This window comes from Malus sylvestris, chromosome 2 (assembly GCF_916048215.2).
Source record: "Malus sylvestris chromosome 2, drMalSylv7.2, whole genome shotgun sequence".
Taxonomy (NCBI): domain Eukaryota; kingdom Viridiplantae; phylum Streptophyta; class Magnoliopsida; order Rosales; family Rosaceae; genus Malus; species Malus sylvestris.
In genome coordinates this window covers 32,167,188-32,188,103 of record NC_062261.1, presented here as the reverse complement: position 1 = coordinate 32,188,103, position 20,916 = coordinate 32,167,188, and the positions used below count along the sequence as shown (strand labels likewise).

Below are 20,916 nucleotides of genomic sequence, written 5' to 3'. Positions count from 1 at the left end.
TCTCCCCCTCTTTGGTTCTCCTATCTTTGATTCTGATCTCGTTGTTGTTATTTTAAACAATGTTGGCCTTGCTTATGAGAGTACCATTGCTTCTGCTCAAGCACGAGATGAGGTCATTACCTACAGTGCCTTGGAGGCTCTCCTTTTAGGTGCAGAAAGATGTAAAAAACTTGGATGCTTTCCTTTTAGGTGCATAAAGATGTAAAAAACTTCACACTATGTTAAAAAAAAAGGCCCATTGCCCTTGCTACTAGACGGGGCCTTTCAGGCCTTTATCGTGGTCGTGGTGCTCCTAGGGGTGGATGTGGTCACTTTAACGGTGGTGTGGTCAGTTTGTTCCTCGCCCTCTGGCTCAAGGCTAGCCTGCTCATCCACCCATACCTGCTCATGATGGTGTTCTCTCATCCATCTCCAACTTAAAATGGTGGTCGCATCTAATGCCAAATCTGTCATCGTCACCGTTATTCTGCCATTGATTGTTTCAATATGCTGAACATGGCCAATGAAGGTCGTGTCTCGGCTTCTCGTCTCCAAGCCTATGCTGCTGTTGCACCTACTTCAGCATCTACCTCTTCCACTGGTCTTCAAAACTGGCTCTTTAATTCTGGCGCAAATGCACACATCACCAGTAACTTGAATCAGGTTTTGAATCCACACCCATACACTAGTACAGATAATGTCAATGGAGTGGTTGACGAATCAGGTTCGCAAATTTCTCATGTTAGCATGTCCTTTATTCACACACCAAATCACTCTTTTACTCTCCCAAACACCCTTCACTGCCCTAATGCCTCAACTAATGTTATCTCCATAAATCAATTCACCAAGGACAATAATTGTTCACTAACCTTATATTCCCAGTTCCTACCATGTCCAAGACCTTCAAACGGGGATGATGCTTTTACAAGGCCGGAGTAGAAATGGCTTTTATCCGTTTTCAAGTTCTTCTATGGTCAACAATGAAGTCTCTGCATTTGTTGGTGTTAGAGCGTCGGATGCTATTTGGCATTCTAGGCTAGGTCACCCTGCATTTTCTGTTTTACGTAGTTTAATTTCCAACAATAAATTACCATTACATGGTACTGCAACCTACGACTTTTGTTCATCATGCCCTTTGGGCAAAAGCCATAAGTTGCCTTTTCATTTGTCCTCGTCAACGTCGTCTTTTCCTTTAGAATTAATACATTTGAATGTATGGATTTCTCCTTCATATTCAATTAATGGTTACAAGTACTATGTTGTTTTGGTGGATGATTTTTCCCGGTATGCATGGCTTTATCCCTTAAAATTAAAACATGAAGTCTTTCACACCTTTGTTCATCATGCCCTTTGAGCAAAACGGTCTCGTGGAACGAAAGCATCGCCATCTCGTTGAAATTGGTTTAACCCTACTTGCTCATGCTTCTCTTCCACAAACTTTCTAGGATGATGCTTTTCATGCTGCCAACTATTTGATTAATAGTCTTCCCACCAAGATTTTGAATGACATATCTCCGTTTCAAAAACTGTCTTCCAAATCACCACAATATGATTTTCTCAAAGTATTTGGTTGTGCTTGTTCTCTATTTACGTCCATACACTGATACTAAACTTCAATTTCATTCAAAACAATTCATTTTCTTAGGTTATTCATTAACTTATCAAGGATACAAATCTTATGATCCTTCCACATGGAAGTCTTTCATGTCTCGTCGTGTTGTTTTTAATGAAAAGCGTTTTCCATATAAAGAACTTGTTACTCCACCATTGTCATCCACCAGCGCCCTAGACACAGTCCTTGATATTGACTCTTTTCAATATCGTCAACCTCAACCTATCCTTAACATTCCTAATCCTATTCCACTACAACCTTTACCACATTTCTCCGCCACCATTTCAACTCCACTGCACCCTCCACCCTCTCCTACTTCTACCCTACCTCCCTTTGCTCCAGGCACCTATTCCCTACCAACCACTACATCTAATCCCATGAATATTGGAACAGCCAATGTCTCTTCTCACGATCCTTCGTCCATTCATTGCATGATTACGCGTGGTCAACAGAGTATTCGAAAACCTAATCCTAATTATGCGTGGTCAACAAAGTATTCGAAAACCTAATCCTAAGTATGCTTATATCAGTGATGTTACTAATTCTTTGGTTGAGCCAACCTGTTTCTCACAGGCAAATAAGTCTCCAGTGGCGCTAAGCAATGTCAGAGGAATTCAACGTTTTACAGCGCACTGGCACTTGGACTTTAGTTCCCTATCAGCCTTCCATGAATGTGTTGCCAAATAAATGGGTGGATTGCATAAAATAGAAGTCTGATAGTTCAGTTGAGCGTTTTAAAATGAGACTTGTAGCCAATGGTTTTCATCAACAAGAAAGAATAGATTTTGGGGAGACTTTCAGTCCTGTAGTCACTCATGCTACCATTCATCTAATTCTTTCTATTTCTCTTCACTTCTAGTGGCCTATAAGACAACTTGATGTTCAAAATGCCTTCCTTCATGGGACCTTGAATGAGGAAGTTTACATGCGGCAGCCTGCAGGGTTCATCGATCCTCAGATCTCTTCATATATGTGTCGTCTTCGAAGATCTTTATATGGTCTGAAACAAGCACCTCGTGCTTGGTTCCAATGTTTTTCCCAGAAACTTAAAGACTTGGGATTCATATATTCCCAAGCTGACTTGTCCCTTTTCACATATTTTGATGGCTCAACAATCATTTATCTATTAATCTATATTGATGATATCTTAATCACCGGGAACAACGATGCTCAGTTGTCTCAGTTTATCAAACAGCTTGGACTTCAATTTGCAATGAAAGATCTAGAGCCTTTACATTATTTCTTGGGCATGGAGGTTTCACGGACACCTTTTTCTATGTATCTCACTCAATCCAAATATATTTTGGAGCTTAACATGATTGATGCCAAAACAATCTCCACGTCAATTTCCAGTGGTCGACATTTGAGTTTATATGAAGGTGAGGCTCTCTCGGATGGAACTTTTTTTTGTAGTGCCGTGAGTGCCCTTCAATACCTCTTATTTACACGCCCTGATATTGTGTACGTTGTCAACTAAGTGTGCCAGTTCATGCACTCTCCAACTACTGCATATTGGGCTGCAGTGAAACACATCTTAAGGTAGTTAAAAGGCATCCATGATCACTGCCTTTGCTGACGTCGACTACACCGGCGATCCCGATGATCCTCAATCCATTGAAGGTCACTGCATATTTCTTGGGGACAATGTAATTTCCTGGAGTTTGAAAAAACAACATGGTGGTCAAGGTCCAGCACAGAGGCTGAGTATCGTTAGCTTGCCTACACCTTTGCACATCTATCATGGTTTTGCAATATTTTTCGTGACTTACATCTGCCATTACCTCCGCCTTGTCTCTAGTGTGACAATATCAGTACCATTGCTGCTACTTCTAACCCAGTTTACTAAGGCCGCATGTGTCACGTTGAAGTATATTATCGTTATATCAGGGAGAAGATAATTCTCAACAGATCGACGTTGGTTATGTTGCCACAACAGATCAAGTTGCAGACTTTTTAACAAAGGGTTTATCCTCTATGCGCTTCAATTATCTAATCTCTAAGCTTCCAGTTCGTTAACGCCCTGTCAGCTTGCGGGGCTGTGATAAACCTATTCTAGATAATTCTACAAACCTTAAAGATCAGTCCACGTCAGCACCACCAGTACAAATGAAATCTTCCCACTGCAGTCTGCAACATAAGAGTTTGGTCTCATCTCAAACTTCCGCATTGCTATTGTAACAACACAGTCCATCATCTACACAATTCTTTCAAATAACACAGTCCATCATCTGCACAATTCTTTCAAATACTTCTATATCTAATTCAAATATTTGTATTTTATCTTTCAATTGTAACAACCTCATCATTTGTAATTCTATATAAAGGAATGAATGAACACTCACTCATTATTGAGTTGAGCTTACACAATTCAACTACTATAATTCAGTTTTCAAATCTCATTTAATAAGTACTACATATGAGTCCTCTGATTTCTTTCGATGATATTCGTATCATAGAAATTGTATCCCTAGAAAAACAAATGTAAACTTGTACATGATTTTGATTCTGGTTAATGTATTGATTATTAATTCAATATTAGACGTGTGGAGCTTTGTTTGCCATTGAAAAGTAAAAAAGCCTTGGGTTACTTAGACTCCCCTATATATAACTATAGGTTTTGGTGATATATCAACCTGCTTATCAGAGTAAGATTAACTATTTATAATTTTGTGGTCAGCCATCAATTGTTGTTGTGTACGTATTGCCATCCATGAAGAATATGGAAGGTATTGGATTCTAAGAGACACTTTAGTAGCAGACAAATTGTCTCATGCTCTGCTGTGCTGTAAAGATGAGATCAACGCGCCTATGTATCTCTCTATCTTGATGGAAACAAGTAGCACGAGAAGTGAAATATTTTATAAACCTCATGGCTCACAACAATAAATTAGTATTACAATGCAAGACATATCTAACTCTCAGTTAACACGCAGCGAGGTATATGGATGTCTTGAAATCTATAAAACGCATGCTCATTTTATCAGGGTTTTCCAGATTTTGACTTTGTATTGTGCACACTAGCTAGTTTCTCCCCCTAACAGTTGTGTGCATATCAATATATATATATTCAGTGGCGAAGCCAGGATTTCTCAGGGGAAGGGACGAACTTAAAAAGAGTGCAAGGTTAAAGAAAAATGGCAACAACTAAATGTTTTTATATAGTAATGTCTTCCATAATTAATCAATATAAACAAATTACAATTGTTGCTGGCGAGGTTTCATGTCATGAAAACGTCGCATAATAGGCTCATTATCAATAAAAGCAAATACATATCTCTCAATGTAAAAAACCATGCTATCACTCAACCATTGATCTCCCATTTTGTTATGCAATGGTGTTTTCACAATCTTCGTAGCAGAAAAAACTCTCTCCACCGAAGCGGTTGCAACTGGTAACACCAAAGCTAATGTAAAAAGCTTATACATTAACATATAGCCTTCACACCTCTCGGTTTTTTGCAAGATCACTAATTCCTCCCAATGATGAAAACTTACTATGCATCTTATTTCATGAATGTAATTGTCAAGTTGAATTGGAAGATTCATGAGGTCCATACGCTCAAAATCTTGAGGATAAAGTTGGGTTAAACGAACAATTTTGCTTTGTCAAAAGATGCAAAATTATTCATCAGACTCAAACATGCCATATAAAGAAGCAACTCGGTGTTTACCTCATTGAAGCGCTCATTCAATTCCTTTAGTTGCATATCAAGGACTTGAAAATAGAGGTCCACACAATAGTAATGGAAGTTTGTGATTTTTGAAGCTTTTCGTCTTGATTTTCCAGGTACGAAATGCAAATCCTTCATGTTAGGAACGATAATATCATGCTTCTTACAATACTTTTCTACATCATGAAACAAGTCCCCAAAGTCATCATCTCTCAAGGATTGTAGTATTTGCTTGCATACTTTCACTCACACCATCGCATTCACAATATCTTGATCTTTCTTTTACAATGCTTGTGATGACTCATTTGTAATTCCTAATATAAGTCTCATCAAGAAAAGGTGAAACGCAAAATCAAAAGTTTGTATGTCTTTGAATAACCTAGTTGCTTCACCAAGATTATCTTGGTTGCGGTCACTTTTAATCCATTCAACCACCTCCACCACGGCTTCAAACATAACAATAATACTAACTATAGTACCATAATGGGAGTTCCATAGTGTATCACATGGACGCATGAGACTACTTTCTTGATTTAACCCTCTCCCAGTTTCAAGATTACCAAGATCAAGAGCTTTCTAATTTTGTTCTTGTTGTTTCTCTCTAAATGCATCACGACGCTTACATGATGATCCAGTAAGATTCACCAAACTACTAGCATCGATGAAGAAATTGGCAACATCCTCATTTTCCTTTGCCACGAATACAAGAGCTAGTTGGAGTTGGTGTGCAAAACAATGAATATAAAATGCTTGAGGGTATTTGTTCAAAATCTTTGTTTTAAGACCATTTAAGTCACCTCTCATATTACTAGCTCCATCATAGCATTGTCCTTGTAACTTGGACATACTCAAATTTGTTGTAGCAAACAATCTCTCAATGGCCTCTTCAAGCGAGCTACTAGTTTGTAGAGGAGACATGTTGAACACCCAAAAACTTTTCACTTGATTCTCCTTTTTTGTTCACATAACGCAATACCACCGCCATTTGCTCTTTAGTTGAAGAATCACATACTCCAACAATCAAAAGAGAAAAAAAAAATGCACATTCCATGTTTTTAGCGATTGCATCTACAAATTCAATGGCACAAGCGCGGACAAGATCTTTTTGAATATCGGAAGAATTATACTTAAGATTCTTGGGAGCATTCTCAAACACAACCTTCCTAACTTGTTCATTATGCTTGGAAAGAAATTGCATAAGCTCCAAATAATTACCCCTATTGCTTGATTTCAACGATTCATTGTGACCATGAAAAAGGCAAACCTTGTCCCAACAACCATCTTGTGCACTCAAGTGAGGCACTCAATAAAGTATGATACTTAATGCGAGCTTCATCGATTTGCTTAATCACAAATGTTTCAATGGGTTGTTTTTGTGTCTTCAAATCTCTAGCTTGTTGTACAACTTTATTATGAAGATTTCCAACACCTCCCTCATGGACTTGAAGATTTTCGAGTCCTTTCTTCCAATTTGTAAACTCCTTCTCAGTGAAGACATCACTTCCAGTGCTACCCATTTGATCGAAATCACATTTGAAAAGATAGCAATAACAACAAAATGCAGCATCTTTTGATATACTATACTCCAACCACTTAAACTTATCAAACCAACTGATGATAAAACATCATTTATCGCTAACTTTTCTTGGCATGATGTGGTCTCTAGGTTGACAATGATCATTTTGGAGATAGTGTCTACGAATTGCTTCACGATAATTAGGTGGATAATCAAGCATTCAACGTCTATATGCAGGGTTTGTAGGAAGATTAGCCAATATTTCATCCAACTCAGTGGCCTCACTTTGTTGTGGCCTACTCGAAATATTCGAAGGATGACTTCTTGGAATATTTGAAGGAGGAGGAGGACTACTTGGAATATTTGAAGGAGAAGGACTACCCAAAATGTTTGAAGGAAGATTTAAGCATTGTTTCTTATAGTATCATTCCATCATGTAACTGTAAAATGGAAAGAAAAAATAAATCTTAGACTTTTAATCCTAAAGTAGACTATACTACAGTATGCATAATAACTAATCCAACCACAATTCAATTAATCAATACCAATAAACATACAAATTATTCAATAAATAAAAATTCAATTCAACTAATCATTTCAACTAATAATCAAGAATTCAATTTTTTTTTTCACCCTAAAAAATAATTTCATAATTTCATATCAGTAATCATAGAATCATATCAATAATCAATAACCAATAACCATATTAGTGCATTACCATATGATTCTATACCAATTAAACGAAATTTGTATTAAATAATTAATTAGGGTTTGGGGTTATAAATTTAGGAAATAAAAAATTTACCTTTGATTGAAGGCTGGAAGCTGGCAGCTCAGACTTCAGCGGCTGAAGAGTGGCTGGTGATGGCTGCAAAAAGCCAACGGGAATCAACTTCCTAAATTTTCTGTTCCGTTGGGCGTTGGCTGCTGGGATTTTTGGGGCAAAGCTGCTCTCTCTATCTCTGATTGACGAATGGGAGAGGTTGAAACAATAAAGGGGGACAAGAGGCTGAATGGACTGAAAGAAGGGAGGACACGACGACACGTGGTCCCCCTATAGATATATATATTTTCTTTCAAACATCCAAAACGGCGTCGTTTTATTTTAAAATTTTTAATTTTTTTTACCAGGATCAAAACGACATCGTTTTGGCCTGGATTTTTTAAAAAAAAAAAAAAACCCAAATCTACTGCTGCTGCACACAGCAGAAACAGAACACTAGAAACAGATAGGCTGCACTAGTCGGTTTTCCGGCGAGGGGAGGGGGCAAAACCTAGCTCTCCAATGGTGTTTTCCAGCAAGGGAAGTGGCAGCCGCCACTCCTCGCCCTCACGTGGCTTCACCATTGTATATATTTGTTTATTATTTCATCCTTATTTATAGAATATTGTTGTACTCTTATTTTCTTTTTAATTATTTACATAATTTTAGTTACACGCAATATTATTATTCTTGGACTCTTAGTTATATTAAGGTGAGGTGAGAGTCTCAACCTAAAACACAATGAACTAAAGAGAAAGAGTTATATAGCTTGACAATCTACCACTTGATAGTTTACATTTTAATAGACCGTTATTTGATAAGAGTCTTGAATTCTAATTTAGTCATAAACGGCTTTTGCTTTGTGTGTGTAGAAACATTGATACATATATACATGGTTCTAAAAAACGTTAGACGCTAGTCGGGTGGCGGGCTGAAGCCTAACGCCTAGGCAGACTACGCGAATTTGTATTTTTTTAATAAATTTATTTTATAATATATAAATAAGTGCATGTTTAAGTAAAAAATCATACATGTTAAAAAAATAAAATATAAAACATACAAAAATAAATATTATTAATATATATAAGTATTGTATAAAGCTTAAGAGTTTGTTTTAAGATCATAATTTTCAAATTATTATTGGGCCATATTTTCTTTGAAAAAATTGAAGATGGGCCTGCTAAAAATCTTTAAGAAATTGCCACTAAACTTTTAATTTAAAACACTTTATTAACCCAGTAAAGTTGGGAAATTTGGTAAACTAGCCATATTTTGTACCACGAAATAGAATTTAGCCTGCCCATTGCAATTCTTATAAATTTAACCAAAAATCCATGTGAAAGTTTTAAAATACCCTCGCATACATAAATCTTTTACAAATAGGTTCTGGCATTTGTCTCCTCCGATTCAGTTGCCTTTTCCTACGCCGCCGAACAGCTTCCTCGAGTCTCTGAATGAGGACTCGGACCCGGCAGTCCCACTCCGGAATCTCTTGATGGTCCGACTAATGGTTGCGCTGTAGTGTTTTCTCACCGAATCAATCCACTCAACGCTCTAATCAGCAGGGACCAGATGGACATGGTAATGGTACTGGGTCGAAATAGTTGCAAATATTAGTTAAAGAGCCTGACTTTGCAAGGTCAGAGACGAGAAATTTACTTAAAACTAACCAACCTGGCACGCCAATACGCACAATCCAAACCTATAAGAAAATAAAGCAAGCAAACAAGAAACTCAATACATTACTTATACAAAATTAAGCACAAATATCAAACTTTCAAAGAAAAATAAGTTGTGGGTATTGAATATTACAACAGATTACCCATCTGGGGGCCGTTTCGATATCGAAATCAAATCACTAGCAACTCATTTGAAATCCAAAAGTGTAGAACTCAAATTCTCAGTGAAACAAACATGGGTTTATCACTAGCAATTTGATTTTTATATTTACTAAATTATCAAATCAGACGGCAAGTGAAGTGTTAGCAGAACAGAAAATTTTGAGGAAGAAGAAAACCTCTCTTGACTACATCGGGTGAAGAAATGACTTTCTCATCAGCATGTCGGTGAAACAGGAACAAGGCGCACGAGAAGTTCCGACCGTTGAAATCGGTGATTTGCGTGAAGAATCATTTCAATAAGAGCCACTGCCCAAAAATGTACTCGTGCAGCTGAGACAACAGAAGGAGCTTCTCAGTGGTGGCGGATTTGAAGAGCCATTTGAAGCATTGCGGAGAGGCTAGGTGGTGAGAGTAAGTTTGTGACAGCTATGAAGTAGGATGACGAGGAGAGGAAGAGGAGGAGGAGGGCATGGCATGATTGTGAAGGACTTTAGTCATTAAGGGTATATTAGTACTTTTATGTTAATATTTGGTTATAATTATAATAAATTTAAAACAGTGGCTATAATTCTACATGTGTTCCAAATTTTGGTTAGTTTTCTAAATTTCCCAGTAAAGTTAGCCGCACCCACCCATTTTTCTTTTCATTTTCATCTGTCGTTTCTCTCTTCTGTCTCCCTTTCTGCACAGACCAACGATCTCTCTCCCTTCTCCTCCATCCCTCTGTAGCAGATTATTCTCTCTCCCTCCCTTCATATATCTCGTAGATCGTTCTCTCTCTCTCTTTCTATTTCTCTCTCTCTCTCTCTCTCTCTCTCTCTCTCTCTCTCTCTCTCTCTCTCTCTTTGTCTCTCCCTCCCTCTTATTCACTCAGATTTCATTGGGAAATCTGAGGTCGTGACTTGGTGTGACCAAGCGAAAGGCGACCGAAGAACGGCGGCTAGGAGAGAAAGCTAGAAAAATAGGACCGCTTTGACATTGCCTAGGCCACCTGGAGTGCCTAGGTGGGCGCCTAACACCTCATCGCTTTTGTCTACCAATTGGCACCTAATTGAAGCGGCACATCGCCGACTACTGCCTAGGCGCTGCCTATGCCCATTTTTAGAACAATGTGTGTGTGTGTGTGTGTGTGTGTGTGTGTGTGTGTGTGTATTCTTGCATTCCTCCTCTAGGGATTAGCTCAATCTCCCACTTGCAAATAAAGTATTTTCATGTAGAAATTTCATAATCGGAACTATCCAATATCTAGTCATCCAACTGAATCAGTTCATCATGCTACTTGGTATATACACCGTTGAGTTATTTATACATTTAGACGACTAAATATACCTAACAAACTTAACGTAAACAACCACGACAATGGCACCGCATTTGTAGAAGGGATGGGCTATCCAACACTCCTTTTACTTCTCACACATTCTTTTTAATTTTTAACCTTTGGACCAAATAAATTGAAGAAGATCAAAAGACAAAAATTAACAAACGATGTGTAGGAGATAAAATGGGTGTATGAATAGCACCACCCTTGTAGAAAGAAATATGAGTTGAAAAGAGACGACTACCTTTTCTTGTTAATTAAAGAAAAAGAAAAAAAGAAGCTATTTGCTAGTCGAGGACTGCTAGCAAATCCTCATAATTAAAGATTAATCATGCAAAAAATTTAACTATATTGAAAATTTCTTAGTTATTAAATAGTTATCCAATAAATAGATGTACCATGTTTTTTACATAAAACACTAAAATTTTGACAGTGTTAATTGAAAGATTGCATAACTTCTGATTGGTTATTTTTTACAAAATTAATTTTTAAAGTGTAATCTAGAAAGTAGAGAATCTGATCATCAAACAACATTAAAAATGCAAAGAAGAGCAAAAACCAGAAGATTGCTAGCATCCTATTTTGAGACCCATTTGCGGTAATGATCTCATCTCGTCTCACACCACTCCATTGGTCCACCACTTTCGAGTTTTTTTTTTTTTTGTTTGGGCTGACGGTCCACCACTTTCCAGGAATTTCTCCAAAACATGGCCGTAGTGGTCGACTTCAAATCAGGGGTCGGTGGGTTATGACAAATTTTTTGAGTCTCAGCCGAATGAGTCGGGTGGTCAATTTCGGGACCAAAGACTTTCTCCTCTCCTGGGCACTGGAATATAATTGGATATCGCTGCGACTTTTGATGAAAGACAAAATCACAAAAACCCGAATCTTGGTTTTTGGAAACCCAAATTAAAATGCAAAATCCCATGTTCTAGATTTTTAGCTTTGATATCATATGGAGGTGATGACAAGCATGCATATATCTATATTATTAAAATTTGAATTTTCTAACACCTGGTTTGCGAATAGCTGTAAAACATCATGGTAGCACTTGGTTAGAGTGATTTCGATCTACCTAAACTGCTTTAGAAAAGAGTCAGCTAGTGACCAATTCTCCCATTTAATTTTAGAGCATCTTAAACCATTTTTTTTCTTTTCTTCAATAAAGAACAATATATAGGATACCGATACATCTTTTGACATCCACATGCAAAATGCAGTTCAAATTTCCAGAGGTAAAAACCCATACGGATAGTCAGTCTTATGCCTCTATGGTCTATATGCATGTCATCATTTATAGTTTTGTAGGGATATGGTTTTGAGACTATTGGCTGGCATTATGCATATATATTCTTAGTTGGGAATTATATGAGGTCTGTCACGATTGTTCGTATGTCTTTTTATTTTGTAGAACTGCATGCAAATTTTTTTTGTCTTCGGGTAGTGCTTGACGAGCCAAATATAGATCTAGTTATGAAAAAGAATATTGATGTAAGAGAAATTTTATTTGAACCCGTATAACTTTTTTTCACATTCAACTACTTATTTTCTACATCCATATTATTTTAAATTAAAGAATTAATATCTCTTTAAACCCAAATTTACTATCTAAATTACATTCACAAACCCAGTTCATAATAAAATCCCAAACTGGATAATTTGGTAAAGTTTCTACTTCTTTATGGGAATAAAAGCTTTATGGAGTTCGACTTCTAAGGACAAGTTGAATAATTTGGTGAATTTTCTACTTGTTTATGAATCTTCCATGTTATTGGGGTTCACATAACTTGAAACAATGCATACTGCGAATCGGACGTGTAATCATTTTGACTAGCATCTTTTACTACACTAGGAGAAACGATAGGGACATCAAAAGTGACAAGTATCAGTTAACACCTTGGATTAGTATTTCATTGACTCCTCGTAGCTCTTCTTGCTATGCACCCCAAATTGAGAGCAGCTGGGCAGTTTTACAAAATTAAAACATAACATTTTTTTTAAGTGGAAGACTACATATGCATATTCCTAAACAAATATTAAACAATATCAATACAAGGCTGAAGAATTCTCTAGTTCAGTGGTCTCATCTCTGTTAGGAATATTAAGATCCTATGGCTCCAAGAGATTATAGAGTTAGTTAAGTTGGTTATGGTTAGCTTAGAGTGCAAGCTACCAAAGCAACTATATACATCTTGTAACAAACAATTGTAACTAACAAGAAAGATAATACAATTCCAAAGATTACTTCTCTTTCTAAACTCTGTCAATCTTTGACTTCTCCCTGCTTCTCTCTTCCTACATAATATTCTTCATCAACATTCTTCAATGGTTTACATTGTATCATCACCGAAACAAGCATAAAAAGCTTGACGTTGTTTTGATCTTGGCTTCTTTGCTTCTGTACATCTATAATCTTTCTCTGCCATCTTTTCTGGTGATTTGGGTTCTTCGTCTTCACCTCTTCTTCTGATCCTCCGTTGTCAAAAGCATACACACCAAGTGTTTGCGGGTTGTTCTCTATCAAGATTTCTTGGGAATTCATCATAATCTACAACAATGGTGACAGCTGATTAGTTACAGATTCTACAATCTCCAATTGCTTCCTTGATTTCATCAGTTTCAAGTTCCGTAAACGTGAAACTGGATGAGACGAATTATTTGGCATGGCATTTCCAGATGCAGTTACTTCTTGAAGGCCATAGTATCATTGGTTTTGTTGATAGTTAGATACCTTGTCCTGCCCAGTTTGATCAAGATTCTTCTGATAATTCTACACTTCTGTGTAGTGATTCTTCTATACGGGTTCAATCTAATGACTACAGGGTCTGGAAAATGCATGATAAAGCACTAATGCAGTTGATTACTGCAACTTTGTCTCCTGCTACAATTTCTTGTGCGATTAGCAGTACTAGCTCCAAAGAATTGTGGACCCTACTTAAAGAACAATTTTCTACCGTCACAAGATCAAGTATCTTTCAACTCAAATATGAGCTTCAAACTATAAAGAAGGGTAATGATTCTATCACTGTATATTTGTAGAAAATTAAAAAGCAAGAGATTTATTGTCTGCTGCTAGTGTATTTTTTGATGATGATGATGTGATTCTTACACTAAATGGTCTGCCTCCTGAATTCAATACCATAAGATCTGTGATTAGGGGTCGTGGGACTGTGATATCATTGAAGGATCTTAGATCTCAATTACTTGCTGAAGAAACATAGCTTGAAAATGTCTCTACATCACCTGTGGTGTCTGTACTAATGGCACAAAACAATGGCTTGACCTCTAAGAATCAATCTTTTTTCAACTCTGATGGCAAGCATGTGAGTCCCAATTCAAATGCATATAAATCCTTTAATCACAATAGTAAAGGCAACAATCAGTTTTGTTCCAACTTCAATCCAAAATTTGGTAATAGCAAGAACTTTCATTCTAATCCTGCCCTTGGAATTCTTGGGACATCACCACATAGAATATAGAATTATGGCTTTCAGGCTCAAATCTGCCAAATTTGTGGGAAAAATAATCATTTGACATCCACTTGTAGATTCAGAAACACAACTTCCTCACAGGATTGTCAAATATGTGGCAACCATAACCATCTTGCTGATGCTTGCAGATATCGAAATACAAGTGTTCCCTAAGGGTGCCCCATCTATGGAAATCCATATCACAGTGCAGAAACATGTCTTCAAAAGAATGCTACTTCTCAAATGGTTGTTATGCATGTTGCAACACCTAATGGTACTTATTATCCATTCTCAGTGCCATTTGCACCTTCACAGCTATATGTTTGGATTACTAATTTAGGTGCCAATAATCACATGACATCAAAGTTAAGTAATCTCTCATTGGCAACTCTATATCCATCAAATGAGACAATCTGATAGCTAATGGTGAAGGTTTAGCTATCTCTCACATTGGTTCCACTCTTCTCAGAACTCCAATGTAGCCTATTAGTCTTAATTATATTCTGTATGTGCCAAAACTGTCTCAAAACTTATTATATGTGCATAAGATATGTTTGGATAATAATTATTGGTTGATTTTTTAATGCATTTTCATTTTGGATTCAGGACAAAGCCACATAGAGGACACTGTTAAAGGGATGTAACAATGGATTGTGATCATCTCACCAAATTCTCATGCAGATATCAATCAAAGAAGAATTGCAACTTTTCTTGGAAAACAAATTACAGTCAGTCTTTGGCATAATAGGCTAAGTCATCCCTCTAATCCAATTGTTTCTCAAGTTTTAACATCTTCACATGTCCCTTGTGTTGCTGATAAAACACCTTCACTATGTCACACATGTTTAGAGGGTAAACTTAGTAAGCTGCTCTTTTCTTCTTCAGTAGTCAAGTCTGTAAAACCTTTTGATATTGTACATAGTGATGTGTGGGGTCCTGCTCCTTGTGTGTCTCTAGAAGGATTCAAATACTATGTAACCTTCATTGATCATTGTACTAAAGATTATTGGATTTTCCCAATCAGCAATAAAAATGAAGTTTCAGGTATATTTGTTTCATTTTACAATTTCATTCTAAACCAGTTTAAGTATCCATTAAAACTCTCCAAAGTGACGGTGGTGGTGAATATATATAAGTAAAGCATTTCAAAAATTTCTCTCTGATAAAGGCATAAAGCATTAACTGGCATGCCCTCACAGACCATAACAAAATGGGATATCTAAGAGAAAACATAGACACGTTAGTGAAACATCCATCACTTTGTTACAATCTGCTTCTTTACCATCTTCGTTTTGGTTTTTTGCTTGCCAAACCTCAGTGTACCTAATCAATAGAATGCCATTTTCTTCATTGGAAAATAAGTCTCCATTTGAATTGCTGCATAATTTCATACATGAGATACAACATTTGAAAGTATTTGGATGTTCTTGTTATCCCTGGTTAAGACCATATAACAGTACCAAATTAGATCCCAGAACAACAAAATGTGTTGTTTTGGGGTATGCATCCAACTATTAAGGTTATCTCTACTATGATGTATCTAGAAACAAAATGTATATCTCTAGACATGTAATATTTGATGAGATAGAGCTTCCTTACCATTCTTTGGTGTCTAAACCTGACTCTATCTTTTCTTCACCACCTTTATCACGCATATAAACACCAACTCCAGTTCTAGATCACATAATGTTCTTGTGTTACCAAATTCACACAATCACTCCACCATGAGTTTATCACCAGGTCCCACACCATTAGTTTTAGATCCTACATCTAGTGTCATGCCAAATACTGTCATTAATCAATCTTCAGAAGACTCCACTACAGTTCTAATTGCAGTGCAGAAGATTCAACTGTTAGTCAATCCATTGATTCAGCAATAACATAGCCCTTGTCTTCTACACTCCTTGTGGTACCTGAATTCCAACCTGAACAACTGCAAGTGTTCTCTCTATTACTCCAGTTTTTACATCCTATGCAAACAAGGTGAAATAGTGGCATTATTAAGAAAATTGCTTTACTTGTTGCTGTTCATGAATATGAAGGAGTTGATTTGTCTCAAGTTGAACCTGCAACATACAAATCTGCATTAAAATCCCCAGTATGGCATGCTGCTATGAAAAATGAGATTTCAGCTTTACACAGTCAAGGTACATGGTCATTGGTTCCACTGCCAAAACACAAGAACTTAGTTAGGTGCAAATAAGATAAAAAAAAAAAAAAGAATGCTAATGGTTCCATTGGGAGATATAAGGTACAGCTAGTGGTTAAAGGATTTAATCAAGAAAATGGCATTGATTATGGAGAGACCTTTAGTCCAGTTGTTAAACGTACAACAGTGAGACTAGTTCTAGCATTATCAACACATTTTGGCTGGACACCGAGACAATTGGATGTGAAAAATGCATTCTTTCATGGCATATTGCAAGAAGAAGTTTATATGGCACAACCACCTGGGTTTGTTGATTATAAACATGAAGACTATGTTTACAGATTTCATAAGTCACTATATGGATTGAAACAGGCACCAAGGCTTAGAGTGAGAGGTTCACCAAGTTTTTACCAAGTTGAAGTCCACTTATACAGATTCATCATTGTTTGTGAAAATTGTTGACAATTATGTGGTGATCTTGCTTTTATATGTTGATGGCATTATTATAACAGGGAGTGCTACATAAGCCATTACTGAGGTTATTCAATCTCTCACTAAGGAGTTTGATATCAAAGACTTGGGACCACTACACTATTTTCTGGGGATTCAAATTATGCAGAAGAATGATGACTTATTTCTCCCCCAGGATAAATATGTTACAGATTTGTTAACTAAGTCTGAAATGTTGTTGTCCAAACCTTGTGCTACTCCATGTTTGCCCTACAAAAAACTACTCAACAATGATGGAAAGCCTTACAATAATCTTTCACTTTACAAAAAACTACTCCATGTTTTCCTTACAAAAAACTACTCAAGAATGTGCCTTACAATACTTGACATTCACTAGACCTGACATTGCATTTGCAGTGAATCAGGTCTGTCAATTTATGCAAAGCCCTATGGAATCACATTTTATGGCTGTAAAATGGATTCTCATGTACTTAAAGGCTACTCAAAGCTGTGGTATTCATTATGTCAAAGGCTCACTTGATATTACCGCATATAGTGATGCAGACTAGGCTAGAGACCTTAATGATAGAAGGTCAACTATTAGACTTGTGGTGTTCTTGGGTTCTAATCCCATTTCATGGATGTCAAAGAAACAAAACACTAAACACTGTGTCTAGATCATCAACTGAAGTTGAATATTGGGCTTTATCAAATACAACTGTTGAACTCGATTGGATTAAACAACTGTTGAATTTCCTGCGTGTTCCAGTTGTAGAAAAACCACTTCTCTTTTGTGACAACTTATCTGCTATAGCACGGACTTGTAATCCAATTCAACATCAAAGCACGAAGCACATTGAGGTTGATGTACATTTTGTACGAGAAAGGGTAGCAAAACAGCAATTGCAAGTGCACTTCGTGTCTTTGAATGAGTAGTTTGCTGATATTCTTACTAAAGGACTCTCTGCACCACTTTTTCAAACTCACTGTGCCAATCTTAGGCTCAATTTCTCTACCCCTGAGCTTGAGGAAGGATGTTAGGAATATTAAGATCCTACGGCTATGAAATGGACATGTATCGAGAGCTTATAGAGTTAGTTAAGTTGGTTATAATGTAGCTTAGAGTACAGGCTACCAAAACAACTATATATATCTTGTAACAAACAATAGTAACTAACAAGAAAGATAATACAATTCCAAAGATTACTTCTCTCTCTGAACTCTCTCAATCTTCGACTTCTCCCTCTTTCTCTCTTCCTTGCATAATCTTCTTCATCAACATTCTTCAATGGTTTACAATCTCATCGCCTCGACTTATCATGCTAACAGCATAAATAGTTCCATCCCAAAGGGTTTTACGGTTTGTGTGTTCTGCCCATGAAACAACATATATTGCAAAGTACAACACTTTAAAAGAACCAAATAAGTAAAAACTCAGCATTATACACTACAATTATGTTCTCTTACTCAAAAAATGCAGAAAGTTGAAAGAAAAAAAATAAAACTTTAACCCCAACCTATTTAGCTATCAATTAGGGTTGTGAATGAGATCCATAGCTTTGCAACTAAGAAGAACAAAGAATGGCAAGAGAAGCTCCCTATTGTTGTTCTCAAAGCTAAAGAAATTGTTTACTCTAAAGGCAATTGGGTGCCGAACTATCCGATTAGAGAACAAGCTCTAAAATTATTGGGTGGGGTTTATTAACAAATTTTAGTGTTAATGTTAATTTCGTCTTGTACTTGATGGTAATTATGCAATACGATAAAAGTGACTACTCATATTTAAAGCTTAAGCTAAGTACAAAAAAAAGTTATATAGATTCAAATAAAATTTCTCTTATTTAATTGTTATGCAGATACTAATAAATATATAAATAAAAAGAGGTTTAGCATCCGAAGAATTGACTCGCAATACGAAAAACAATATTGATCAAAATTTTGCACATAAAACGCACATTTTTGCATGAGCTATGTGATATGTTTGGAGTTTTAAAATACTCTCTTTATTTGCTAACGAGCCAGATTTCATGTTCGTTTCTATACACACACACACACACACACACACGAACGAACGAACAGGGTTTTGGTACCTGTTTATTAAAAAATGAGAGTGTGTATATATATATATGACCAATTAGGGTTGAGAGTATGCCACTGTCAAAGGACAGATCCTTATATAATGGCTGGTTTGGTGTACATGATTGGATTATAATGCATATATAATTACCCATTTTCAAGGTATATTGAAAGGAGAGAAGTGAAAGATGTGAAAGATTTTTTATTTGGAGGAGATTAGAAGAGGACCATGAAGTAAATTCATCCTTCTAATTCTACTGTTTTAAGAAGAATTGGAATAAATAAGTATTTTATTCAAGAGGAAATCATCTTTTATCCTTTATGTGGTCATAATTTTCTTATTTCACTATTTAACCTACTTTTTTTTTTTGGCAAAGGATATAATATATTAAAGATGAATCATAAGGTTTACATCTTTAGCAAGAGCATTAAACAAAAAAGCTGGGCCAACACAATCCCAAATAAACTCTCGACCTTCCTTGAACACATACTTAGCCACCAAGTGAGCAGCATGATTGCTCTCTCCAGGCACAAACGCGAACGTCACCGACGTCAACTTTCGCGCTAGAATCTCGATATCGCCAAGAACATAATCCAAGCTAAAGTCGGCAGACATTTCCTTCCTGAGCATTTGAATAATCAGCTTAGCATCAGATTCAACAAAAACATGATTGAATCCGTGGTTAATACAAACCGCCAAAGCAGTGCGGATTGCAATAGCTTCGGCCGCAGCTGTGCTGTGACAAAGCTCAGTACCTGAGCCACCTGCAGCTTGGAGCACCTCCGCAAAATCAAGCCCCACCCAACCCACACCAGCACAATGGGTTTTCTTGCACCAGGCCGCATCCGTGTTGATCTTGATGGTCCCATACTTTGGTCTTTGCCAGTGAAGGGCTGGACGGGCCGCAGCTTTAGAAGAACCTGCTTCCTTGGCCCAATCGTCAACTTCCACACTAGCTGAAGTTGCCCTAAATTCATTGATGTTCTTCCTCCATAAATCCACAACTTCTAAAGGTTGGCGATGTAGCACACTAAAGACAACTTCGTTTCTGTTTTTCCAAAGTCTCCATAGACCAAAAGCAAATTCTTGATATATCTCTTCTGCGTTTTCCCTACCCTGGACACACTCATGGAACTTTCCCCAACTTTCAAGAAAATCAGCTCCTTCCAATTCGTGGGAATTCAGGTGAAGAGGAGAGCAAAACTAGAATAGATGACTGAAATTACATCGAAAAAATAGGTGGTTCTCCGTTTCATCCAGCGCATTGCACACACCACACACATTATCTACCCTCATGTGTCGTCACTATTTAACCTGCTTTTAATTTACTAAATTTCTATTGCAATGTGTACCAAACGAGCTCAAACGGTTCGACGCACATCAATTTGAAACCAAGTGACTGATTTTATATTGAAAATATTATCATTATCAGCTGATGTGGGATGCCTGCCTTTTTTCAATGACATCAATTTGAAACCAAGTGACTGATTTTATATTAAAAATATTATTATTATCAGCTGATGTGGGATGCCTGTCTTTTTCCAATGACATCAATTTGAAACCAAGTGACTGATTTTATATTAAAAATATTATCATTATCATCTGACGTGGGATGCCTGTCTTTTTCCAATGACACTGTGCAGGCTCTAGATGCTGCTAATTTACGTCAACGTACTCCATTCAGCTGTTTTCTATTTAATGCTGCTAAGTTTCTTTCGTACCGGAACAACTAAGGATTTGCAAGGCCAATTGTTGGATAGGCCACGGCCTAGTTACGCAAGATTATATCCAGGAAGAGTCTTTACTTTTTCATTCTGATTGAGCATATCACGATCATCCACCGTTTATGATTAAGTCTCAATCATATTACATAAAACAAAATTGGCAAGTCTTTGGCTTCGTCCAAGTTTCGAGAGTTGGTTGGGATACATTAAGATTTGATTAGGTCAAGGGTTTCCCTCCCTGGCTACATTGTAACAGAAAAACAAAAGGAAATTGACAAACTACCATGCATGACATAAAGTAACTAGCTAGCATAGGAATATAATTTTGATTTCTGCTTAGGGAAAG

At 36.8% G+C, this 20,916-nt stretch overlaps 1 protein-coding gene and 1 long non-coding RNA gene across 2 annotated transcripts; both read right to left on the bottom strand.

The window, feature by feature from the left end:
* Positions 1-8,811: 8,811 nt before the first annotated feature.
* Positions 8,812-9,773, bottom strand: LOC126582946 (uncharacterized). Its single transcript, XR_007609634.1, has 3 exons — positions 9,559-9,773; positions 9,216-9,243; positions 8,812-9,131 (listed from the first exon to the last, which is right to left on the bottom strand). It is a non-coding gene; the product is annotated as an uncharacterized LOC126582946 (long non-coding RNA).
* Positions 9,774-19,233: 9,460 nt separating this feature from the next.
* Positions 19,234-20,142, bottom strand: LOC126603092 (uncharacterized). The gene is made up of 2 exons (XM_050269844.1): positions 20,137-20,142; positions 19,234-20,049 (listed from the first exon to the last, which is right to left on the bottom strand). The coding sequence occupies exons 1-2, from the start codon at positions 20,140-20,142 to the stop codon at positions 19,234-19,236; spliced, it is 822 nt and encodes a 273-aa protein (XP_050125801.1).
* Between the last annotated feature and the right edge of the window lie 774 nt (positions 20,143-20,916).